The sequence below is a fragment of the Chelonoidis abingdonii genome, chromosome 2 (genome assembly GCF_003597395.2).
Source record: "Chelonoidis abingdonii isolate Lonesome George chromosome 2, CheloAbing_2.0, whole genome shotgun sequence".
Taxonomy (NCBI): domain Eukaryota; kingdom Metazoa; phylum Chordata; order Testudines; family Testudinidae; genus Chelonoidis; species Chelonoidis abingdonii.
In genome coordinates, this window is record NC_133770.1 from 249,018,615 (window position 1) to 249,037,662 (window position 19,048).

General features: G+C 41.5%; 1 protein-coding gene across 2 annotated transcripts in view; it reads right to left on the minus strand.

The window, feature by feature from the left end:
- The window catches only part of PAG1 (phosphoprotein membrane anchor with glycosphingolipid microdomains 1), a 178,618-nt gene that overhangs the window by 23,128 nt on the left and 136,442 nt on the right, over positions 1 to 19,048 (minus strand). For both annotated transcript variants that reach the window (XM_075063084.1, XM_075063085.1), the window contains one exon: positions 5,121 to 5,323. In XM_075063084.1, coding sequence (XP_074919185.1) covers positions 5,121 to 5,245 — 125 coding nt within the window. In that variant the 5' untranslated portion in view covers positions 5,246 to 5,323. The remainder of the gene's footprint in view (positions 1 to 5,120; positions 5,324 to 19,048) is intronic.

Genomic DNA, 19,048 nt, shown 5'->3' on the forward strand with positions numbered 1-19,048 from the left:
GTGTAATTTGTAGCACCATGTGGCACGTACTTCATTATACAATGAATGTGTTTCAGATATGCTTTATCATCTACAGATTCTTAGAAGGGATTAATTATGTCCCCAACATCCCTTTCTGAAAAAGATCACTTAATCTGAAACACAGCTATGAGGCTGACAGATAGAAACTTCTAATCTGGAGGAAAAGAGGAGTAAAGACTGCAGTGGGGAGGGGAAGCACAAGGAAGGTGGGGTGAGAGACTAATGATATCGCCTACTCCAAATACTCGGAGACACATGGCATTTTCCACAACAGAAATCTGCCCTATGTCTCTAAATTCTACTTAACTGTGAAACAAGTAATTATATCAATTAAATCCATACCAACGTTCATACCATGCAGAATGTGATTCATGTTTACAAATACTTCGTTCCCTCAAAGCTTTTTTGACAAAGCATTTTAAGCATGGCAGATTTTACACTTTTTTGAGTCATCAAATATTTCATCAACAATTTTCAAAAAGTATGCTATGAAGAAATTGTATATAATTTGTAAACAACCCGCCACACAAAGTAACTTGTAATAAATGATACTGCATGCAGACTAGCAACATGCTGAATTACTGAAGAACATCACTAGATAACTTCAAACAATGAATTCGCATAACTTGTTAGAAATATCCAACAGATTGATTCTCATAAAAGCTTTCTGCTGCTTCCTGTTTCTGGCATTGTCTCAGGGACTCAAGCATTATTAGATACAATATAGAACAATATTCATTAATCAGAACTTTGATTAAGAACAAGAGGATTTTTAACTCATATCTGTACAGAAGCAGTTGTGACAAATGTGGGAATACTCATGAGATCTTGTAGTAAAGAATGAGATTAGATGGGTATCCCTTTTAAGAGCAGAACCACTTTACACATGCTTTTTAGAAAGCCAAGGAGCTCTTGGGCCCAACCTGGTCCCAACTTGTCTTCCAGAGAGTGCCTCAGTCTGTTTTTCCCTTTCAGGGAAGTTAGGCTCTGTGACATTACTGACGTGAACTGGGACCGTAGAAATCACTGTTACAACCAAGGTCCTATAGCTGCACCAAATCTTGTACAAAGGAGATCAAGTAAGGTGTCTATGGAAATGTTGTAATTTGTTAGTTATAATTATGCTGCTGTACCCCACCCTTCATATGCATTTCTGGGATTCTGGCCCCCAATTACCATATTGCTAAGTAGCCTTTTTACAGAACCCAGATGTGAAGTCTTCCTTTTGCCTCAGACTGGTTTCTTCCAGGAGTTCAGGCAGGTCACCTAAGAAAATAACCTATTTAGCCTTAACGACTTGCAATCATTGGTCTGAAAGGAGTGTGCTGAAACTGTCTGCTTCTCCTGACATTCCCATAGACCACAACATAAGCCACATTTTGGGGTACACATCGATATTCTTTGTTGAGCATTTCCACATTCTTTACAGCGGTAAAGGAAAAATGATGCATGATTTTTGTAATTTTTATGATTTTCATAATTTTAATGTATAATTTTTGTAAAAATTTTTTTACTCTTTATTGTTCATATAAAGAGATCAACCTCAATCTACTTATTAGACATCCATTCTGGGTCAGATGCAGGTTGCACAGCTCAGGCAACCATTGCTCTATTTTCAGCTGTAAATATTATGGACGTGTTTCTGCTCTCATTTAAAATGATGTAAAATCCAGATGAAATCCATTGACATTTATGGAATGACTCTGGATTTACACTAGTGTAAATAAAACAAAATTTAGATAAAAGTTTTTCTGCTCAAAACTTAACCCACCATTGTTAGAATTTTTTCAGAGAAGCCCTCTGGATTTTAAAGAGTAAAATTTTAAAGCACTACACTGCACCTCACTTAGCTGCATGATCCATTAAAGCCAATGAAAGTCACCATCACTTCATCAGTGCGGCTGATTTTACATGTTTTGGAAAGGGCTTGAAATTCTACTTTGAAAACCAAATTTTTTATATTCAGAGAAGCTGCTGATCTTGGTGGAATGAGGCTCTCTAATAACAAAGGAAATCTTAAGGGTAGAGTGGCAAATCAAAGCTTTGCTTAGTACCATGCTTGCTAGTGAAATCTGAAGTTTTGATCTTTGTTCTTAACTTCAGGGGGAGCTCCAAAGAGGGATGAGAGAAAGGTGAAACTTGTAGGTATATCAATGTAATACTTCGCTTACTGCTTCTTCTGTCTCCCATATGCTTCTGCCCAGTTCAACCCACCAGATAACAGTGTTGGGGAACATTCATCTCCTGCTTATCTCTGCTCTGCCTGAAAACGTGGGCAGGTTAGTGATCCGAGCACTGAACACCGAGAGCAGAATACCACTCACTCTCTCTTCCGCCCTGGGCTCCCTGGTCTTCTAAGAGCTCTACACCTCATGCCTCTCTGATTTTGGAAGGCACTTCAGATTCTTAAACCTTGGGTCGAGTACTGTAGCTACCTTTAGAAATCTCACATTGGTACCTTCTTTGTGTTTTGTCAAATCTGCAGTGAAAGTGTTCTTAAAAAGAACAATATGTGCCGAGTCATCATCTGAGACTGTTATAACATGAATTATACAATCTCCCCCCAGGAGTTCAATCACAAATTTAATTAACACATTTTTTTTTAACGAGCATCATCAGCATGGAAGCATGTCCTCTGGAATGGCGGCCAAAGCATGAAGGGGCAAACGAATGTTTAGCATATCTGGCACATAAATACCTCGTAATGTCAGCTACAAAAGTGCCATGCAAATACCTGTTCTCACTTTCTGGTGACATTGTAAGTAAGAAGAGGGTAGCATTATCTCTCGTAAATGTAAACAAACTTGTTTGTCTTAGCGATTGGCTGAACAAGAAGTAGGACTGAGTGAACTTGTAGGCTCTGAAGTTTTACATGGTTTTGTTTTTCAGTGCACTTATGTAACAAAAAAAATCTACATTTGTAAGTTGCACTTTCACGACAAAGAGATTGTGCTACAGTACTTGTATGAGGTGAACTGAAAAATGCTATTTCTTTTGTTTATAATTTTTACAGTGGAAATATTTAGAATAAAAAATAATATATACTTTGATTTCAATTACAACATAGAATACTATATATATGAAAATATAGAAATATATTTAATAAATTTCAATTGGTATTCTATTGTTTAACAGTGCGATCAAAATTGCGATTAATCACAATTAATTTTTTAAATCGTGATTCCTTTTTTTGAGTTAATCGCATGAGTTAACTGTGATTAATCATCAGCCTTAGTTAGAAGCCTTCATCAAATTTCAAGCCTGAACTTGCTGATGGCCAGTTTATATCTATTTGTTCTTGTGTCCACACTGGCACTTAATTTATATAATCCCTTTCCCTCTCTGGTATTTTCCCTCTTATGTATTTATAGACAGCAATCATATCTCCCCTCAGCCTGCATTAGGTTAGGCTAAATAAGCCAAGCTCCTTTAATCTCCTCTCATAAGGTAGGTTTTCCATTCCTCTGATCACCTTAGTAGCCCTTCTCTGCACCTGTTTCAGTTTGAATTATTCTTTCTTAAACACAGGAGACTAGAATTACACATGATATTCCAGATGAGGTCTCACCAGTGCCTTGTATAATGGTACTAACACTTCCCTGTCTCTAGTGGAAATACTTCACCTGATGTGTGTAGGATTGCATTAGTCTTTTTCACATCTGCATCACATTAGTGGCTCACAGTCATCCTCTGAACAACCAGTACACCTAGATCTTTCTCCTCTGTTGCTTCCAACTGATGCATCATAGAAACATAGAATATCGGGGTTGGAAGGGACCTCAGGAGATCATCTAGTCCCCTGCTCAAAGCAGGATCAAGCCCCAAGCGTCCCCAGCTTACAGCAAAAGTTCTTGTTGTTAGTCCTTAAATACATGACTTTGCACTATTAAATTACTCCAGTTTACAAGTATCAGAGGGGTAGCCGTGTTAGTCTGGATCTGTAAAAGCAGCAAAGAGTCCTGTGGCACCTTATAGACTAACAGACATATTGGAGCGTGAGCTTACATGGGCAAATACCCATTTCATCGGATGCATGTAGTGGAAATACTATATGCATCTGACAAAGTGGGTATTCACCCACGAAAGCTCATGCTCCAAAACGTCTGTTAGTCTATAAGGTGCCACAGGACTCTTTCCAGTTTACAAGGTCATCCAGATCTTCTTGTATGATATTCCTGTCCTTGCTCATATTGGCAATACTTCCCAAATTTATGTCATCCACAAATTTTATTAGCACATTTCCACTTTTTGCGCAAAGGTCATTACTGAAAATGTTGAATTAGATTTGTCCCAAGACCCAATCCCTGAGGAACTCTACTAGTAAACGCCCTCCAGCCTGAGAGTTCATCTTTCAGTCCGAGCCATTGTAGTCTCCCCTTTAACTAGCTCCTTATCCACCTTTCAATTCTCATATTAATCCCCATCTTCTCCAATTTAAATATAATCTCCCATGTAGAACTGTATCAAATGCCTTGCTGAAATCCAGGTAGATTAGTTCCACTGTATTTCCTTTGTACAAAACATCAGTTATATTCTCAAAGAAAGAGATCAGGTTGATCTTGCATGATCTACCTTTTGTAAAACCGTGTTGTTTTTTATCTCAATTACTCTTTACCTCTATGTCCTTAACTATTTTCTCTCTCAAAATTTGTTCCAAGACCCTGCATACAATTGAGGTCAAACTAACAGGCACGTAGTTTCCTGAGTCACGTTTTTCCTTTTCTTAAAAATAGGTACTATATTAGCAATTCCCTAGTCATAGGGTCTGACCCCCGAATTCACAGATTCATTAAAAATCCTTGCTATTGGGCTTACAATTTCATGTGAAGAAAACTGGCTAATAAACTACTTTGGTTTGTGACCCATTTTTAGGATATTTTTGTAATTTCAGCCATTCTTGCTACTTGGTTGTAAATTAAATGACTTCAATCCATGCTATACTCAAGGCATCAAAATATTTACCCTAGAACTGAAGAGAACATATTACGATGACAGTAGGATTTTCCTTTATTTATACCTTAATGAAAAATGCAACAGGACTCCCTCTGTCACATTTCCTGCTTCTCATCTTTATTGCCTCCTGACACACTGAGTCTTACCTGTCACAGCTGGAGCACAGAAAGATAAGGAAAGTAAGGAATAAGAGTGTTGTCACAGCTGCCAAACTTCCCCACACAATCACATGAAGTTGTCCACTGCTTAGGAAACCACCGTCAGGTCCCATGATATTAACAGGAGCTGGTGTAACTTAAGGATGAAGAGATTAATCCTTGGAGAATGCTGGCATCTGTGGTGAAAGCACCTCTTTCTGCAAAGAGAAAAATGTCTTTAGAAATTGTTATGGACTTTGAAAATAGATTGACAATTACAGGTCTGGCAAAAGAGATCTTCAAATATAGTTTACAAAACTAACGACTAAACATGCTCAGCTTTTAGAAAACCTGAACCAGGAGGAAAGGTTAAAAAATGGGGTGCATGTTTAATTTTGAGAAAAGACTGAGGGAGGACCTAATAACAGTCTTCAAATATGTTAAGTGCTATTATACAGAGGACTGATCAATTGTTCTCCATGTTCACTGAAGGTAGGACAAGAAGTAATGAGCCTAATCTGCAGCAAGGGAAATTTAGATTAGACATTAGGTAAAACTTTCTAACCATACAAGTAGTTGAAATCTGGACTAGGCTTCCAAGGTAGGTTATGGAATCCCCAATCATAGGAGGTTTTTAAGAACAGATTGAACAAATAACTGTCAGGGATGGTCTGAGTTTACTTGGTCCTGCTACAATGCAGGGGGCTGGACTAGATGACCTCTCGAGGTCCCTTCCAGACCTACATTTGTATGATTCTATAAAAAACTGTTCCAAGAACAGGAAGACTAACAAAAATACATCTTCAGTAAGCTCCTAAAAGTAACATAGAAAAAAACCTGTGAAATATTATCAGAAATGATCAAATATCAACAATCTTCACATAGATGAAAGTAGCATAATCTCAGTACTTGTATTTTGGGGAAAATAACCTCAAATGTCAATTGCCAGGTAGCAAAGCAGCCCATTCTCCATCTATAACTGTTAATGATGATTTTAGTAAGTGCATTTTCAAACACAACTAAACAATCTACAAAGTTAGCAAGAAAAAAAATGATTTACATGGTGCCTCCTCTCTTCCCAGTTCTCAGTGTCTGCTGCCTACATGTGACCATCTGTTAAACAACTAGAGCTGTGTGCATAGCCGTTTTTTGGTTTTTTTAAGGCTGAACTGAAAATGAATAACAACAATTGTTTCAGGTCAACCCAAAATTATATTTTTTCAGCAAACTGAAAAAGTAAAAAATATTTTGTTTCTGCTTGAATGAAACATTTTGTTTGATTTAAAATGAAACATTTCAATTTGCTTGAAGTTTTAAATTACTTTTAAAGTTTTTTAAAACAAAACTGAAGTAAAATTTTAAATGAAAGTCATTTTGAATCAAAAAGTCAAAATATTTTATTTTAAAAATGTCAAAACAAAATGTTTTACCGTTTTTGAAATATATATTTTGTTTAATTTTTGACATAAACCATTCAGTGAATTTGACATGAAGTCGTAAAATGTTCCAGTCAACCTAAACGTGCATTTTTCAGTCAAAAAAGGTTTTGTCTGAAAAATTCGGCCCAGCTCTAATAATGTCAAACAAGCAAGCTAAATCTAAATTGAATAGCAGAAAACACTTCCTACAAAGGGATTATCATTAGAGTTAATTTTCTCTATGTGAAATGTTATTACTTTTATTGGACTGCCCTGGGCTCAAGAATAATAAAACTGAATCCAAAATGACTTTTGAGCTGAACAGAAACTGTCAAGAATAACACATGAGAAGAAATGAGATGGGTTCTCTCCCCCCACCAACTACCTGAATCAACAACTTCTGCTACACAAGAGCCTATAAATCAAATTATTTTGTTCATTGCGGGAGCCCTTGAGATACGGTTCAGTCTAATGCCATTCATGTATTGTGAAGTTTTTCTTTGCTATTCAAAACAGTGGGTTTTTTAATGGATTACATTATGCCATCATAATTTCAAAATAAGATATGCAGGGTTAATTTATAACCTGGCTAACAGAGTTCAAGACAAGGAAACATGACAATGAGCTAGAACGATTAGAAAATGGTGAATGACATTTCTCTGTCAGAGTGAAAACATAACAATCAAGAACAAGAGCTGGATGTAGCTCAGTGAAGGACTGAGAATTGATCCCATCTCATATTTCCGCAGCAGCAGTGCACTCGTTAGCTGCAATCTCAATTAGCTACTACACTACAGCTCTGCAAAACTACACTATTATGCCAGTGCAGAACTCTCAACCAAAGAAAAAAAACTTTTGTAGTGATAATCAGGATGGGCGATTACTACCTTCTTGTCAACTGTTGGAAACTGGCCCGTCTTGATTATCACTAAAAAAGTTTTTTTTTCTTCTGTTGATAATAGCCCATCTTAACTGATTACTCTCATTACAGTTGGTATGGCAACACCCATTTTTTCATGTTCTCTGTGTATATACATCTTCCTACTGTATTTTTCACTGCATGCAACTGATAAAGTGGGTTTTAGCCCACGAAAGCTTATGCTCAAATAAATGTGTTAGTCTCTAAAATGCCACAAGTACTCCTTGTTCTCTCTGCACATGGAGCCACACCCATTGGTGGTCATCATTGATCTCAGGAACTGTTATTTCTTTTGGATCTCCTATGAGATAGCAAGATTGAGCCTTTGATAAAGATGGCTTTTGTTGGTGGTGGAAAGGTAGGGGCAGAAAAGTAGACTTTCAAATTTTCAACATCAGTAAAGCTGATGAGACAAATTTTTTTCATAAAAGGAAGGATTTTAAACAGTAGGGAGACATAATCTCAAAATGATAAAAATAGTAGTAAGGTGAACAGCTTGTAGATATGTGAGAGCAGGCATATGGGATGATAGTTCTTTAGATCTGCACGATTGCTCTTCTTGTACAACAGAATGGTGTTGGACTCCTTCCAGCTAGATGATATCTTCTTCACTTCCAAGTACCAGCCAAACCTCTGAGCAAGGGTTTCCCAGAGGTCTTGGCCTCCAGCTCTTATCATTTTGATTGTCAGTCCATCTTTACCTGGAGCTTTTCCTTCCTTCATTTGGTGAACTGCATGTCAGACTTTGCTGACAAGGACTGGGAGTAAATGCTCATTGGTCTGTTGAAGTGTTGGTACTGGGACATTTATCTGAGATGTGAACAGTTCAGTGTAGAATCTTTGCAAACCGCTTCCATCTCTGTTCTGTCAATTACTGGTTTTCCGTCCCTGTTCTTCAGAGCCATTATTGTTGACCTGTACAGCATCAATTCCTTTTTGTATTTTTTGAGGCTTCTCCGATCTTCAGCCATCTTTAAGAGCCTTTCATTTTGGTACTTCTTGAAGTCCTCCTTTAGTCTTCTTCTTATCAACTTGCAGAGGAAGAAGTACTCAAATTTGTCACCATCATTCTGCTTCATATTCCTCCACTTCTCTAAGAAGTTCCGCGTTTCCTCCTAGATTCTTCCCTTTGCTCTTTTCAGTCTTTCTTTCTCAGCTAGTTTAATGGATTGCCTCAATTTATCAGTGAGGTTTTTATAATCCTCATCACAATTATCTCCTATAAGACTCCAGTCTTCCTTGGAAATGTTTGCTTTCAAGATTGTCTCGTTGAATATTTTCGGCCGCTGTCTCTGATTTGCCACCTGTAGCGACCAAGCCCCCAATGAAGTGATCGGACAGCAGAGTGGAGTGCAGGACGTCATCCTTGAGAGCAGGCAGAGTAAAATCCGATGGGCCGGGCACATAGTGAGGCTCACTGACAATTGATGGACTGCAGCTGTTACCAAGTAGTACCCATGGCAACTGAAATGACCAGTCGTCCGACCTTCAAAAAGATGGGAAGATTTTATCATGAAAAGACATGGCTGCACATGGAGAAGGAAGGCCAGGATTCAAGAAGAATGGAAGACATATTGTGATCAGTGCAATCTATATGAGGCCTGAAAGTCCCATTGATCAAGGTGATCAAGGTAATAAGGAGATGATTTGCATAGGGCTTGATACTGCTCCTGTTGAAATCAATGACAAAAGTCCCATTGATTTCAGTGGTGCAGGAAAATCAGGTCCATAAAGGGGAATAAATACCCAGGATCTCTTACTAAGGGATTCATATTTATTCTGTCCAATTGCAACCTATTTGTTTTGGGAGGAACAGGGTATTGAGAGAGAAGTCAGAAAAGATATAAGGTGGGTCAAGTTGATAAAGTGGATGAAGTTCAAAGAAGAGCAATAGAAATTATTGTGGCTCTAGAAGGCCTGACTTTAAGATGGAGTTTAATATCTGTAGCTTGGTCATGAGACAAAAAGTGGAGACATAAAGTACAAATATTTAAAAGCTGTGAATACAAAGGATGGTGAGGAGTTACTGTGATACATGGATATAATGAAGAGTAATGGAATGAAACTGAGACAGGAAAAAATTAAGCTGAATGTCAGAAAATAATTATCTGGTAGTTAGAGCCCTGCACAGATACAAAATTTGTACCCACATCTGTGACCTACAAACATGGTGTGTGGATATCCACTGATTTGCAGGGCTCTACTGACAGTGAGGGGTATTAGGCTGTGAAACAGTCTCAAAAGGAAAGTGGTGAAATACTCATTACCTGGCACTTTAAAAACACAAGATAATATACTGAAAGGAACAATAAAACTGGCTCAAAATTTTTGCTGGAAACTTTTGATGAAAGATGGGTTTTTAATTGAATCAAAAGTTTCAAATTTTTTTTATTTGGGAATTTTTTGATGAAGTTTATTTTGTTTTCAGTTTTTCCACTTTCTTCCTTTTTCACCTTACTGGGAAAAAAGAGACAAAAAAAGAAAACGGAAAGAAAGTGGGAATTAAAACCTGGAAAAATTCTTTCCCTCAACTTTCTCTAGTTTTTAATTCTAGCTTTCCCTCCTTTTCCTCCACTGGGTGAGGAAAAAAACAAACAAAAAAAGAAAATGTGAGAAAAAAATGTTGCCTTGCCCCCCTTTGCAGCATTCCCCCATTTTTTATGCACTGGAAAAAATGGGGAGAAAAGAGAAGAAAACAAACAACTTCTTCATTTAATTGCATTTGGACTTTTTCATTTAAAAATAAAAAATTTCAATAATTTTTTGAATGAAACGAAAAATGTTCATTTTATTTGACATTTTTTCATGGAAATTAAATATGATTTTTCATACAGCCCCAGGGAATAATCCTGCTTGGTCCCCAAGAAAATGGACTTGATTAAGTAATATCTATGGGTATATATGGCAGGAAAGGTGCCTTTTCCTATTCTACAATTATATTCTAAAATTGCTGGCCTTGCTAGCAAAGGTAATATCTGAGTTAAGGAGAGTGATAACAGAGTCTGAGGCATGGAACAAAGTGACCACAGGAAGAGAACTGAGAGCAACAAAGAGATTTTTTAAAAAAGTGGGATCAGAGAGAGTGAGTCAAGGGAGATATTTGTTTGAATGTCAGCTGTTTAAGAGTTAGGAGCAAAGTTGAAGCTAGAAATGAGAAATCCTACTGGGCAGAAGATAAATTGAGAAGAGAAGGCAGCCAAGGACAGAAACTGGAGTCATTCCACTGTGAAAGAGACAAAGTACAGACGTAAAACTTTCACCATCAATGAAAAGGAAAAGGTGACTACTGGAGACACTGGTTACTTGTTCAAGGTGCTTATGAAGAATAAAATGATTATGAAACCCTACAGGACAGAAACCAGCACAGCCAAAAGTTCAGTGCTACATTATGATGTGGCCAGTTATCAATTTCAGTTTTTAAAACATTGGGGGTTGAGATCACAGCAATGAAAAGGGCTTAAAAACATTTTAACATATTTCTTTATATTATATATATTTATATATATATAAATATTTTAATGGTGGGTTTATTTATATATATTCTAAAATTGTTGGCCTTGCTAGCAATGTTAATAGCTGAGTTAAGGAGAGTGATAAAGGAGTCTGAGGCATGGGACCAAGAGGACCACAGGAAGATTACAGACTTTGACGATATTGGTACAGCACTCAAAAGTTATGGAATAAGCGGGAATTGAGCGTAACAAAGACATTTTTAAAAAAAGAGGGATTAGACCGAATGAATCAAAGGAGATATTTACATATAAACAATATTGCCATTAAAATATACCCAGCTGTACATATATAGATTAAATTCTATATGCTTTTAGTGATACTGATAAACCACTAGAGGGCTGCTCCTCCTATCTAAAATGCCATTTAAACTACTTTTTTCATTCAGCTGTATGCTGTACGATGATGTATGATGTACATTGCCTTACATGTTATGGTAATTTAGAGTCCTTAAGAGAATGGGATAAGTATGGTGATAAGCACAGTACAGAAACTTAACTAGCTTGCTAGTTAAAACAATAGTCTTAACTCAAACTACTATGTTATAAACTCATAGACTTTAAGGTCAAAAGGGATCTTTGCAATCATCTAGTCTAGGGGTTACCAAACTAGATTTGCGGCTTGTACAAGGTAAGCTCCTGGCGGGCCGCGAGACACTTTGTTTACTTAAGTGTCCGCACATGCGGCCACTTGCAGCTCCCAGTGGCTGCAGTTCGCCATTCCCAGCCAATGGGATCTGCGGGGGAACACGGGAACCACAGTCAATGGGAGCTTCGGAGGAGCTACCCACAGGAGAGGGCAGTGCATGGAGCCCTCTGGCCCCCCTCTCCTACGGGCCGCAGGGACATGGTGCCGGGCTCTTCTGGGAGCGGCGTGGGGCCAGGACAGGGAAAGATCCTGCCCTGGTCCCACTGCATGCCTCTGCCACCCCAGAACTGCTCCAGGTAAGCTGCGCTGGGCCAGAGTCCGCACTGCAAAGCCCTCCGGCATCCTGCACCCCAACCCCCTACCCTGAGTCCCCTGCTGCACCCCTCCTGCACCTCAACCCCCTGCCACACCCCACACCCCTCCTGCACCCCAGCCCCCTGCCTGAGCCACCTCCCGTACTCTGCACCCCTCCCTGCACCCCTGCCCTGAGCCCCATCCTGCACTCCACACCCCCTCCTGCACCTCAACCCCTTGCCCTGAGCCCCCAAACCCCTGCCCCCCTTCCCTGAGCCCCTCCTGCACCACAACCCCCTGCCCAGAACCCCCCTGCTGTACCTCTCCTGCACCTCACCCCCTGCCCTGAGCCCCCAAACTCCTGCCCTGAGCCTCCTCCTGTACTCCGCACCCCTCCCGTACCCCTTTCCTGACTCCCCTCCTGCACTCCACACCCCTCCTGTACCCTGACCCCCTGCCCTGAACCCCCCCATACACCCCGCACCCTCCTCTGCCCCAACCCCTTGCCCTGAGCTGCTTCTTGCACACAACATCCCCTCCCATACCCCGCACCCACACCCCAACCCCCTGATCCAGCCTTACATTCATGGCCCTGGATGCAATTTCCCCATCCAGATGTGGCCCTCAGGCCAAAAAGTTTGCCCACCCCAACTCTAAGTGCATGACCTTTCACTTTGCACTATTAAAGTTCAACCCATTTCTATTACTCATGCAGATCATCTTGTATGATATTCTGGTCCTCCTCCGTACTAGCAATACCTCCCTGCTTTGTGTTATCCACTAATTTTATTAGCACATTTCCACTTTTTGTGCAAGGTCAGTAATAAAAATGTTAAATACGATCGGTCCCAAGACCAGTCCCTGAGGAACTCCACTAGCAACCTCCCTCCTGCCTGACAGTTCACCTTTCAGTCTGACCCACTGTAGTCTCCCCTTTAACCAGTTCCTTATCCACCTTTCAATTCTCATATTAATCCCCATCTTCTCCAACTTAAGTAATAATTTCCCATGTGGAACTGTATCAAATGCCTTACTGAAATCCAGGTAGATTAGATTTACTGAATTTCCTTTGGCTAAAAAATCAGTTATCTTCTCAAAGAAAGAGATCAAGTTAGTCTGCCGAGCTTAGCTATGGAACAGTCAGTGGCCACTCAACAATCTCAAACTATTTTTAACAGTTTATGTTTCTTAAGGATTAGCTGTTGCTGCTACAGGAAATGTTTTACTGTGCTGCCCTCTGGTGTTTATTTGCTCTAGAAGTAAGGTATTTTTTGCTTGCAGGATTATATTTCAGTGCTAAATATAATCAGGGTTGCTAAAAATGAAGGTGTATATACAGTCTTTCAACTGCTTAGCTTAAAAATACTACTATTGTCTCTAAAAGATCACCAGACTTCATTACTTTGACCTTTGCATAGAAATACCATTAAGATGCTCCCAGTACATTAAATAGTGTAACCTGTGGGTATCTCACTGACTGGATATTATTTATCTGGACAGTTTTGAAAAATCTCTGAAAACCTTTTTAGACTGTAAGATATTTTTTAGTGTGACAAAGTTCCTCCTCCACCTTGGTGGGTCCTGCACTTATTGGCGGATTTGTTCACCTCAGTGATCTTCCCTTCTTGTGGAACCCACAGTCTGAGTCAGCTCCTCCTGTGTATAAAACCACTGCCTGTTTTTTTGCGTGTGTCTGGTCTAGGTGCCTCTAGACGGCTTAAAATGATTGGGGGACGGACAAGTGGTCGATACACAACACCCTGAAGAGGTTTCCTCACAGAACAGCTCAAGGGCAAACTCGATGCACGTCATCTCTCTCCAATGATATGGCCTGCCTCTTCTAAACCATTAGCTATGGGTCATCGCAGCTTGGGTTTTCGCAATTTGAGGGTTAAATCTCTGCTTCACTTCAGGCAGAGAAGCCTTAATTGAATTGAGGTGTCTCATAGGGGTTGTGAGTTGGCTCTAATCATGGGCAATAGATATATGAGGAAGGAAACACCCTTCGCCTCACATTTTTTATTTGCAGCAGAGAGGTAATGGTTTAGCTTAAAAGCAGAGCTAATAGCCCTCCTAAATCACCCAGCTGTCGGACATCCTCTGAAGAGGTGGGGAATCCACGGCGTATCTCGCAAGTTCGCTTGCCATTTAACGGAGCAGCAGGAAAGGGGGCTTGTCTGGGGAGCGGCCAAAATTCCTATATCTTGGCAAAAAAAACAGGAATGAAAGTTCCCTGGCTGTGTGCCCTTGCTTCCGCTGGTGAAACTTCCCAAAGGGGAGGTTGGCAAAGGCAATAGGCTAGAAATAAGAAATGAATAAAGACAAAGGCCCCAAAAGTTAAAGCACCACCCCCTAACCACCTCCTTTCCTCCCATTGCCACATGGCAAGCTTAATATTGTTTCCTCTATCGCCTGAGAGTGCCAACACTCTCCCAACTAAAAAATACCGTCATACACAAAGGATGTAGAGATAATAAAAGGGAAAGTTTAATTTAGTTTGCGATTTGACGATCTTCTCTTTGGGAGAAACAGGCTTCCTTGGGCAATCTTTCAACAAAAGTTTAAATAATTGTTCGCTTCTTGGTCATTAATTACTAAAAGCATATTTGGCGGCTGAGAGCATTTGCTGGTGAAATAACCCCTATTCCGCCTTGAAATATCTAATGAAAGTTTAAGTTCTTTTAAGGCATTAATAAGTCCCCTAATTTTTGTCCTCTTTAATTCTTCCCTTGGTAAACCCCTCCCTCACCCTTTCTGGAGTATCCCATTTACGTCTCCTCCCTTGCTTGAAATACATCTTTTGGTCTTCTCTACGCCACTTGTTAAAATATTAAACTATTTTGTAGTTAATATTTGTGTTCTTAATCTAATCCTACAACCAACCTGTGTTTAATGAGAAAAAACAAAAAATTGGAAGTGTGCCCACCGACTGTAAACAAACTGTCTAAATAGACGATAAATGGGACGCCATAATGAAAATGGGGGTAGTCTCGCGCCCCGCCGCAGAAGGAAAAAATAATTGAACCTTTAATATAATTTGGACTTGGCCCCAGGGGAGGGCTAAAAGGAGTAACAGGACTTTCTGGGGAGGATTCAATCCCAGACGTTGGGAGATGGTTGGTTGTGGGCGCCACTCTGCTTGGGTCGCCACGTCCTTCTGCACTATTAACGACTTGGGGCTGGGTGAGAACCAAAGGGTGTCGTTTGATACTTCCTAAACTAGCACAAGCTCAGCAGATTCTGTATACTCATGGCCTGGGTCCGAGGATCAGACCAGGGTTCCCAAAGGCCCTTCGCCAGCTGGGAGTGATTACATTGTTCGGGTGAGCGACTTTTGACCATGGGTCCTCCAGGTTTCTTTTTTGTTGGTCTTTTCGGGGCCTGCCTTTGGGGGACACATGGAATACAAACAAAAGAGCCGCATTTCCTGAGAAGAGAATCTAGGGGCATACCCCTGCAAACACTTGGGCGGTTCGGCACATTCGTCCTCGAACCACATATTGTGAAATTCACACACTGGCCACAACAGGGCTCCATCTCGCAGGTGGGAGAACTGCCACAGTCTCCGTATTGTCTTGGATTTGTTAACCCTCCCCGCCTCTTGGTATTGTCCACATCTGGGGGGTAATTTATCAAGACCCTGGAAGCTCCCTGGTGGACTCCAATGACTTACAAAGGGGAGTATGAGAGAGGTTAGGAAGACTTACGCGTACTTCTGCTCTAGTTATAGCAGTACAGCTACTGTCTACCGCGCCTATCAGAGTGTGGGGGGCACTGCGTGAAGCGCTTCTATGCCCTCCAGTATTCCATCGGATGGTAATCAGGTAATCAATGAACTCATGGCACCAACATGCAAAAGAGGCCGTCAGCCTGTCAACTATTAGCTACGCGTATTGGATCTTTGTAATCAGCTGGTTTTACAACTTTTTTACCAGCTTAGTACGCGATTAATATGCAGGGTGGATTGCACCTTGTCTCAGTATGTAGGAAAGGATACGCACCGAATGTCCAGACTAAGAAAGTGCTCGTCAATCTCCAGTCTGCATGTTATTCTTTCCATGAAAGCATCCTTTAATGCCCAGTACATAAACTGGCAGGTCTCTGGTCGTAAGTACTTATGTGGAGCAATGCGGAGACCCACCCGCTAAGGTATAATGAGAGGGAGCTGGGGACTTTGCCAATCCCATGTAGTTGCAGTGTGCATACGCGCTCTATCGTTTCTGGTGCAACGGGAAACGTGATCTGCTATGTGTCCACTCCCAGCACACATGCATAAATTAACTTTACCCTATTTGAAGTGTGCTTACTAACATAATAATCTCCACAACTAACTCATGGTCGGTTTACGGGGGTTTAGTCCTCACTAAATGACATCAGGGGTTTCCCCCACATTTAGCACATAAGGTGGGCAGATCCTATTCCTTCTGGGTCTTTCACTGGTTTAAAGCGGCCCGACCCATTTCCATACACCTACTCCAGGGGGTTTGGCTGTCCCACTTCCAGTGGTGGGTAAGGGATGATAGTATGCTATGTAGACTCGAAGGGGCTTATCCTTGGGGTAGGTCCCGGGTCAATCCTCCTATGGACTGTCATAACCTGACAATATATGCTCTTTCTAACAAATCCACAGTGATCATCTCATGCACATAAAAAGGTGGAGCGGAATCGTTCTTGACTCACGGCCCAATTTGCGAAGATCTGTGTGGCAGTTTGCCTGGTAACTCACGATGAATGTACCTGTCGATGTACGCATCCAAACTTTCTCAGTAAGCACAAGTATCTATCGGGGACAAACATCCTCTGTCACCGGGACTCTTTCCTGTTTGCAACCGCAGAACGTTTCGTGCATAGATGTTATGAGGTCAAGCCAAGTAGGAGAAGCACCTTAAATCGGGGTGTTGTTCTCCTGGTACCTTACTTATAGCCTAACCTTAGCCAACATGGATGTCCGACGACCCCTTTAAGCTATAGCACAGACGCTCGGCGCCGGGTCTGCGGCCCTGCTCGCAACTGGCAGTTGTTAACCTAGGTTCTGGGCCAGATCTGGCCAGGATCTTCTGCTTTCAGCTGGGGGTAGTCTGGCTTGCATGGGGTTGCTGTGGGGTGGTGTCACAGAAAGAATTTCCTTCTATGGCCCCGCGCGCCTTTAGTTTTACGCTGCCTCCTTGGGGTAGGGGAAAATACCGGGCTAACAGGAGACACTTCCTCCCGGTTCATAGGTTGATGGTTCCCCTACACTTGAAGTGTTGACACTGGTGCAGCTGGTGCGCTGCCCGATAGAAGTTTTAATTGAACACAAGCCCTAAGGTGTCAGTAATGTCTATGGCCTAAACTTGTCCCAAAGCCTGCCTAGATTGGTGCTCAATCCTACTTTTGTTGTTTAAATTCAACCAATGGTCTATCTTTGACAAGGCCATGAGAGTGATTCGCTTCTTCAAGTTCCGCAGAAGAATCAATGGGTATGGTCTTCCGGGCCTCGGAACCACATGTGTACCAGGAATTTGGGCAAGGATGGCCATTGAAACCACTCGGCTCGACCCTAGGCCAGGCTCGTATTCCGTAGTGTGCTGGCTCCTCCAATAGCAGAAAGGTATGCCCCTCTACAAGTTATTCCTACAATGTAAGAGAGTTCCCGCCCGAATCACCGTCATTATCTTGCAGAGCCCACAGTGCTGGCCGCGTATGAAGCCGAGTCCACATCATGGGCCACTGGTTATCAGACGACTCTGTATAGAGGGTCTTTACCATGGTTTACCAGTTCCCCATAGCTAAACATTAGCCTCAACGGATCGTTAAATGAAGTGAGCAGAAAGATACACTGGTCATACAAACAGCAGGCGAGTCTCAGGTTACATTGCTGGCAGCCTGCGACTGCAATCTAGTGATGGGCTAGCCTGCCTGGACATTCGGGTAGTCCTACTGTTCTGTTCTAGCTGTGTTGTGCGCTGGCTCTGTGGTCTTATGTAGCAAAATGTTGCACCATATGCACACTAATGTCATACATCCACATATGTGGTGAAAAAAAAGAAAAAATAAACCTATACAGGTTACCTGCAAGAATTCCGTATCTATCTTTTTTAAGTCTGAGCCTTCTGTCCAACCCTGAGCCTCCCAAACATTCGTTTTTTGACTGGGATTTTGTGTCTTTTTTATTAAGTTCCTTAGCCATTGTAGCTGTGCGATCCACTTCAGACCCAACCATCACAAGTGATCCGGCACGATCTTGACACTCGTAAATCAATGCAACTCACCTGTGTATAATAGAGTTGTGACATAAGCAGTGTAAGGTCTCCTCTCAAACGTCTGTATTTGTGGGTAGGAGTGGGGCCCTTTGTACTTCGTGCCTATTGAATTTTCATGCGATTTTTTCTACCATTTGAAGAACTTTCATGATCTTCCCTCTCTGTCGTCTGGTGGGAACACCACAGCACTGTCTGAGTCGAACCTCCTGACACATGGTTCGTTATTCGCCAAATACGTTGCAGGCGTTCTCAAGGTGGGAAAGGCTGTTCGGGGGTGACACTCTCCAGGCCCCCCAAGCCTTTCTAAACGGATGCTACTGACGGACTCCAAGCCCAAAGGGTTAGCGGTGCCACTTCTGTGGATACTAGGTGGCAGGCTATCTCACGTAGTTACCTGCCATATCCTGTGTAACAAACGTTTGCAGGAAGTGCAACACAGGGAGCTCTAGCACGTCTCCGGTTATGGCTATAGAGTAGCTTCCCCTACACAATAGAGGTCACTCTGGACTTCCAAATCACTACTTTGAGCTCCTTAATGTTGCATCTCTCACCACAGGTACTCATGTTCCTTTAATCTCAACAATAAGTTGTCTACGTTAGGTGGATGTGTGAGCCCTCTGTACGTTATCCCATCAACTAGGATTATAAGCTAATCACCTTCCAGTCAGTACATACATCAGTTCAAGAAATCCACCGTCGATCAACACTCTAGAGTCCCTAGACAAGCTTCGGCTCTCGCTTTTTGCTGGAGCTTTCCTCTAGCCGCCCCGCATCCTCACATATGCTCCTTCCCTCCTCTGGTTCCTCCCTGCCTGACTGGAGTGACCCTTTTAAAAGCCAGGTGCCTGATTAGCCTGCAGGATTGGCTGCAGGTGTTCTAATTAAAGGTAGCTATCTCTACTCCCG